Source organism: Thalassophryne amazonica, chromosome 14 (assembly GCF_902500255.1).
Source record: "Thalassophryne amazonica chromosome 14, fThaAma1.1, whole genome shotgun sequence".
In the NCBI taxonomy this organism is placed as follows: domain Eukaryota; kingdom Metazoa; phylum Chordata; class Actinopteri; order Batrachoidiformes; family Batrachoididae; genus Thalassophryne; species Thalassophryne amazonica.
In genome coordinates this window covers 94,681,202-94,689,110 of record NC_047116.1, presented here as the reverse complement: position 1 = coordinate 94,689,110, position 7,909 = coordinate 94,681,202, and the positions used below count along the sequence as shown (strand labels likewise).

Below are 7,909 nucleotides of genomic sequence, written 5' to 3'. Positions count from 1 at the left end.
ACTAAACCTTGTTTTAGGGGTATGTGACTAACACGACTTACTTCTTAAATAAGTGTCTGTCCAGCATGACACCGTCCGATGTGTTCTTTAGGGTTTCTTTCAGGGTTTCCATGCACTCCCTCAGTCTGGGATCACCTGCACGGAGCCCAGTAGAATTAAGTGCCTAAAATAAAGAACATTCAGGAACACCTCTGAGAATCACTAATGTGTGAACTTATACAATGCTTGTGTCACTGACCATAATGAATCGCAACCCTAACTGATATTCGACCACTAGAGTGTGCATTTATGATATTAATTGTATTGTGAAATCAGCAAAACCATTAAGCTGAAAACAACTTTGCAGAACTTACTGTGAGAAATTTATGAGCAGGAATAGTCTCTTTGCCTTCAGCAACAGTACAGAAGAGCAAATCCTCCAGACTGGGGAGAATGCCTGCATTTCTTCTCCTGGAATGACAAGGGACAGTGTGAACTTACAACTTTATAAAGACCTGCAGAAACTGCCCTCACTTCACCCATATACACAATTTATATCCGCTGTTGAAATGTAATATTTTTGCATTATTCAAGTTATTTGGCTTTTTTCTGTTAAGCAAGGAAGCAAATCTGGAGAAAGAACGAGCACACACACCCCTTCAACTAATTATCCAAGATCAGGTTGCTGGGGGCTGGAGCCTATCCCAGCAGTCACAGGGCATGAGGCAGGTTCATCCTGGACAGGACCCCAGTCTGTTGCAGGGACACATACAGACAAACACATTCACACCTGCATGCAGACCTATGGTCAATTTGAAGTTTCCAATCCAACCTAACCTGCATGTCTTTGGATGTGGGAAGAAGCCGGAGCATCTGGAGGGAACCCACACAAACACGGGGAGAACATGCAAACTCCACAGGTGGGAACTGATCCCATGACCTTCTTGCTGTGAGACAACAGTGCTAACCACTAAGCCACTGTGCTGCCCAGAATGAAGACAAACAGTGGGAAAAAAAAAACAAAACACACACACCAATGAAACAAACCAACCACTGTGTTGAAGATGTTGGTAATTTTCAGTATTTATTTCTTCAACATACAATAAAACCATTTTTTGTCCTCCATATCTTACAGATGTAAACAGATCTTATCATGAGCTCTGGACTCTGTCGTGTCACACTTGAGAAGCATTTCAGTAGCACACAGACGCAAAACCAGCTGAACACACCCTTTTCTACTTTTTTTTTTTACTAATAGCCCAATTTCATAGCCTTAAGAGTGTGCATATCATGAATGCTTGGTCTTGTTGGATTTGTGAGAATCTACTGGTACCTTGTTTCCCATGTAACAATAAGAAATATACTCAAAACCTGGATTAATCTTTTTAGTCACATAGCACTACTATTATTCTGAACACTACTGTATACACACACACACACACAATTATTATATCACCAGCTAAGGTGGATCTGCATGCTGATTTGTCACACGCATTACACTGGATACCGTGGTGGGTTCTGAACCGGGAACCTTCCACAATGGAAACAAGTGCACTTAACCGCCCAGTTCATCCTCATTAGGAGCCTTTACAAATTTAGTGAGTTACAAGACGATACATTTATTATTTTTGGAGTACGTCTACACAAGATGGTTGAGACTGTACAAGTGTCCATCTTATCTACACGCCCTACACCACCAGTGCAGGGACAGTTACCCCTTGATTCCCTAACATTTCTGTGATGATGTCCGTACTAAGCTTACCGTGCTACGAGGGCTAACTGAGAAGTTTTGAGCACAACTCAGAAGAAGTAGGGCATGGTTCTCCATCTTTTGCCTTCTGAGAAACCAATATTTCTCAACATTGCACCCAGTGAGTTAAAACTCCATACACTGTCAAGAACTGATGGTTTCTCAGAAAGCAAAAGATGGAGACCCACACCATACTTCTACTAGGTCAGGCTCAGAACTTCTCAATAGGGCATCACAGTCTCGTTTGAGGGCGAGTGCTACAGGGGTAAAATATGACGTCATTTCTCTACTTATAGGGAGAAAAAAAAAAAAAAATCACAGCATTTTCAATGGGTTTTGGGGCAAATTATATGCAAACAAAGTGAAAATGCAAAGAAAAAGTGACAATATGGAGGGAAAGTGGACATGTTTTGCGGTTTGTTTATGACCCAGGGCACAAACGAGTCGAGGGCATTTTGCAGGCGAGAGAACGGAGCAACTCTGGTCATTTACTGTCTGCCTAGACTTCTCCACTGGAAACCGACAAAAAAACTTTTTGTGACTGCAGCCCGAAAACAAAACAGTACACCATTTTTCCAGTCAAATCAAATCCCATGATATCACATAAGGTTCAAACGAGACTGCGGTGCCTTATCACCCCTCGTACCTTCTGCTGATGGCTGCAGTCCAGGGACAGGACAGGGTGCAGAGCGGGAATGACAGAATGTTATTCTCCCCATTAGAAGTTAAAGCACCATCAAAATGACTTTCAAAGTATTTGAATGTTGCATCAGATTATTTTGCAGTAACACTGCAGTGAGTGCACAAGGCCCTATTTAAAACAGAGTTAAATTAACTCTCAGTGTACATGAATAAAAAAAAAAAAAAGCCAGTGTGCAGTCTTGATGCTTGAGGTTAGACCTCTCCATTATTTTGGCCATAAGGCTTTCAAATGTGTCAACAGTATTTGATGAAGTATTGTACAAGACTCAAATTCCAGGAATTCTCTAGTCTGTGTTGCTGTGGAGGCTGGATTACTAAAGCAAACTAGTGGAAGATTCTCAAAATGCCAATGACACAAGCACAATGAAGTCTGCAGGTCTTCCCTTCAAGTAAATAAATCTATGCAAGTTTAAAAAGAGATTCATTTTAATTTTCATTCTGTGTAGTCCATATCCCTGGAACAGACTGTCCTCCATAATGTTTATATCGTATTCACGCTACACCTCCCCGTCATCTTTTAGTACATCCTCTGCTCTCCACACTGTAAACACTCTACATTCAGCCACAGTAACTCTGCCTGAACATACGCAAACAAACCGAGTCTCCCGATGAGCTCAAATAAAATGCTGTGCTTCAGGCATACCTAATTCTCAGAAAGTGTTATCGATCCAACATCTGTCACTTTAACATCACTTCCACAGCCAGTCAACGGTGACACCTCAGTCACGAGGCACGCACTCCCGAGAAGTTGTGACAGAGTTCACTTGTCCTTATTTCAGTGTCTTGCCCGTTGTACACAGGAACAAAGAACTCAAAATGAGAAAATAAAAAAATATACGAGGTCTGTTAGAAAAGTATCGGACCTTATTTTTTTCAAAAACCATATGGATTTTGAATCATGTGTGATTGCATCAGCCAAGCTTGAACCTTTGTGCGCATGCGTGAGTTTTTTCACGCCTGTCGGTTGCGTCATTCGCCTGTGAGCAGGCTTTGTGTGAGCAGTGGTCCACCCCTCTCGTCGGATTTTTATTGCGAATAAATGTCTGAACGATTTGGAGCTTTGCTGCATCAATTTTTTCCAGAAACTGTGAGAGACCTCCAGGTGGACACCATTCGGAAAATTCAGATGGCTTTCAGGGACGATTTTATGGGGATTATACAGATTAAGGAGTGCTCCAGCCAGTTTAAAGACCGCCCACAGCGTCAGAGCGCGGTGCGCTCCGAGCGCCGATCGACAGGCTGAAACCCCACTGAAACAACCAGATCATTTCCAACGTGAAGGCTTTGTTGATCCGGGAAGTCGTCTGACTTCCACAAAAAAAAAAAAAGGCAGAAGGCGTGGACATCAGCACTTTTTCGGCACATTCCACTGTTACAGGAGTTTTTTTTTTTCATGGAAAGAGAAGCGGAGGAATGCGCCACCGTGCCGCTCATGGCGCAGCACAAAACCACCTCCGTGTTGGTCTCACAGGGCGGCTTTCAGATGGCTCAGACGGCTTTCGGTGGCGTTTCAGTCGTGTGACTATCCGAGAAATTGAGCATGAGCTTGACATGCCCCAACATGTCCTGTGAGGCTTCATCACGGCATTGCTTTGCGCCATGCGGCTCTACCGCGACGCACGGAATTCCTTCGCACGTCTGTCTCAATGTGCCGAAAAAGTGCTGATGTCCATGTCTTCCGCAATTTCTGTGCTAGTCAGACAACGTCCCGGATCAACACAGCGTCCAGTTTGGAAATGAACGGCACATTCCAGTGTTACAGGAGTTTTTGTCATGGAAAGAGGGGCGGAGGAATTCCGCGTGTATAAATAAATTAAATCATTCACAGACTAGAGCCTCTCTACCTAGCCGACCTAATTAAACCTTACGTACCAGCCCATGCTCTGGATTCTCTACTTTGCGTCTCAGTTATAAAGCAAAAGTGATCTCCCTACAGAGATAAAATGGTCAGATTCCATACAGACATTCAAGTCCAGACTAAAGACTCATCTATTCTCCCTCAAGCATACCGGTGCAGTATGGAATTATTTTCCCTCTCCTTTTACACCGTATTATTAACAACTGAGCAGGTCTCAGTCTCACGACATCTAAATTCTGGGTCTGTGTTAGTGAAGCACAGAGCTTGCTGTTGGCGATCACCTTCATATTCTCTCTGCTTCCCTGTTGATTTACTGCAGGTGAACTTAAGGCTTAGGTGTCGTTATCTCTGGACCACTGATTCTGCTGCTCTTCTCTCTGTCCGAGTTGCTGTCACTGGGTTTATAGAGGCTGGCACTGCTTGCAGAGGACCAGACTCACCTGGCATTGGCATTTGACATCTGCCATCAGAAGTATTCAAGAGCTAAAACTAGAGACTGCACCAATGGACTGCATTTATTCCCATACACATCAGAAGCTCAAAAAGCTTTACAATTATGTTTCGCATTCACCCAATTCACAGTCATACACCAACGTCAGGGTGCTGCAATGCAAGGCGCTCACTACACACCGGGAGCAACTCGGGGATTAAGGACCTTGCCCAAGGGTCCTTAGTGATTATCTGGTCTGGCTGAGTTTTGACCCGAGAATCCTCTGGTCTGAAGGCCAATGCTTAACCACTAGACCAGGGGCGGGAGATCATGTGCCATGAAGGGTCAAGACACTGCAGCTTTTCTTGCAACCAATCACCTCAGCAGGTGATTTCATTAATGATCAGTTGTTTATGATAAGGGGTCATCAGCAACCAACCTGCTGAGGTGGTTGGTTTCAAGGAAAACCTGCAGTGTCTCAGCCCTCGTTGCCCACCCCTGCACTGGAACACCTCCCCAAGTCAGCCCTCACTCAGAGGGGTGACTGGAGGGAGTTTTTCCTTACCACTGTCCCCTGTGTGCTTGCTCAGACTGATGGGTAAGATTAGACCGTACCCATGTGAAGCACCTTGAGGCACCATTGTTGCTACATGTTTTTGCCCCACCCAGAGTGCATTCAACAACTAAATAATTAGCAGAACGACACCATCCTGTCAGTGTGCATTCATTTTAAATACAGAAATGCCTCAGGTACTTTAGCACTACAAACACACCCAGAAAAACAGTAAGGAGTCATATGGAAAACAGACCCTCCACAAACAGCCAACTGTTTGAAATACTCAAATCAAATCAATTTTATTTATATAGCGCCAAATCACAACAAACAGTCGCCCCAAGGCGCTTTATATTGTAAGGCAAAAGCCATACAATAAATACAGAAAAACCCCAACGGTCAAAACAACACCCTATGAGCAAGCACTTGGCGACAGTGGGAAGGAAAACTCCCTTTTAACAGGAAGAAACCTCCAGAAATACTGAAATCTACAGATCACCCAAAAGTGTCAAAAGAATCCCCAATAAAAAAAACAATACAAACCCTCTTACTTACTGTCATACGTTGTCACTTAGCTTGAGAGTACATATGCCACAAAACTGTTGTAGAAACTCACTGTCACCCTTCCCCATGTGCACTGGTTTTCAGCAGAGTATGTACTTGTACTAGCATATTGAGATAAAGTACTATATACTAGTGCAACAGCAAGAACGTCCGGGCTGCAAAACTTTTGCATGGTTTAATTTTCTTTCAGCTCTCACTATTCCAAGAAAGCCTGACCGAGGTTGATGTGCGTGTGACACCTTGCTTGATCGCACACTCTTCCTTATTTCTTCCGACAGTAAGGGCTGAATTGAGGTTCTTAAAAATCATCTTTAAAGACCCATCTTTTCCCCTGGCTTTTGATCAAGTCCAACTGGCAAATGACTTAATTTCATGTTTTATTTACAGTACTGTGTATCTTTTATCCATGTGGTGACTGGAATATGTATAGCACTTTGGTCAACCTTTGGTTGTTTTAAATGTACTTTATAAATAAAGTTGGAGATGAGCTGAGTTCAACATGCAGATCCACCTTGGATTTGCTGTGGTGACCCCGAGTGCAAACAAGGGAGCAGCCGAAGGGACTAACTGTTTGCAAATGTTGCTTCTTTTTGCTCGTTTCTCTGGCGATATTTGGAAAGACAGAAAGGGAGCACTGTTTGCGCCGCAGTGCACGTGCACAGCCACAGCCACAGCCACACACACACACACACACACACAAACGGATAAATGACTGTTGATTTTTTTCATCGGTATTTTGAAGGCGGCACAGTCATTCCTCTGACAGCTCCTTAGCTTAAAGCTAAATAAACAAAGTCAACTCAGACTGCTTAACTGGGTCGATTAGTTTGATTACAGTCGCAGTTCACGTTGTGAGCAGATTATTTTACATGACTGGAAAAGACAAGTGAAGTCACGAACATAAAACACTGGCGTTTTAGAAGCAGTTAGTTTTTTTCTAAAGTTAGCTAGCAGCGACAACGCGGTGCGCAGGCGGAAGTTCACCAAAACGTTCCTCCCACCGTGCGGCACTTTAAAAACCAGACACGCTTTTAAACATACTTGTCGCTGTTTGCTTCTCCGCCGGCAGCGTCCTTCTTCAGCTGCTCGTCCAGCTCCACGGCGCCCTCACTTTTCGCGCAGTACCACCGACGCTGGGAGGCGCAGGAAGCGGCGGGGCCGGACGGACGGTGCGCGGCGGCATGCAGGCCGCTCGGTTTGCCGCACGTTGCTCTGGAACCGACGGTGCCCACGTAGCGGTACTGCCGCGGGGACCAGGACTTCTGCCGGGGGAGGGCGCAGGGACGTTTTGCTGTGGCTGCAAACAAGTCCTTCAGCACTTTCGAATGCCTGAAATGTAACATATCAGTCCAGAAAACGTCAGCTCCGAGTAAAAACAAGAATAGCAGAAGACGTTCAGCAGGACGGTCTGGGAGGGAACGAGTCACCGAATTCCGGCGGATCGCAATAAATACAGCGGCTCTAGCCACGCCCACTCCAACTACTATTGGTGGAAAGGATCTGACGTTTATGTCTTCTTCTTCTTCTTCTTCTCTTGGTTAGCAGACTAGACCCAACCAAGGCACAGTGCTGCCATCTGTTGTTCACTTAAAAAAAACACAGATGGATCAGATTCTGCAGAAGAGTCCAATGATCTGACGTTTATGGTAAACGGACTGCATTTATAAAGCGCTTTTCTATTTGCATCAGATGTTTAAAGCACTTTACAATAATGCCTCACATTCACCCCGATGTCAGGGTGCTGCCATACAAGGTGCTCACTACACACCACCGGGAGCAACTAGGGGTTTTAAGGAGCTGCCCAAGGGCCCTTTGTGATTTAGTCTGGCTGGGATTTGAACCAAGCATTCTCTGGTCTCAAGCTCAACGCTTAACCACTAGACCATCACCTCCCCTAGCTTATCTAGTTCTTTCCAAAATTGATATGCATAGTTACTGTGTGTATTATTCTTCCTCAACCTATGAACATTTGGGCCTTTGATATCATTCAGGACTTTTCCACTTCAAACACTGTGGACTCTGTACATTATAACATTGTTGTACTTTGTCTATAAGCTCTATTCAATTGATTCC

At 44.4% G+C, this 7,909-nt stretch overlaps 1 protein-coding gene across 3 annotated transcripts in view; it reads right to left on the bottom strand.

The window, feature by feature from the left end:
- glsb (glutaminase b) overlaps positions 1-7,231 on the bottom strand; it is a 77,942-nt gene extending 70,711 nt beyond the window's left edge. Inside the window, exons 1-3 of one of the 3 annotated variants that reach the window (XM_034186868.1) lie at positions 6,878-7,231; positions 354-450; positions 42-163 (exon numbers count right to left, since the gene is read on the bottom strand). In XM_034186868.1, coding sequence (XP_034042759.1) covers positions 42-163; positions 354-450; positions 6,878-7,179 — 521 coding nt within the window. In that variant the 5' untranslated portion in view covers positions 7,180-7,231. The remainder of the gene's footprint in view (positions 1-41; positions 164-353; positions 451-6,877) is intronic. The other 2 variants (XM_034186867.1, XM_034186866.1) reach the window with 2 other exon arrangements.
- Between the last annotated feature and the right edge of the window lie 678 nt (positions 7,232-7,909).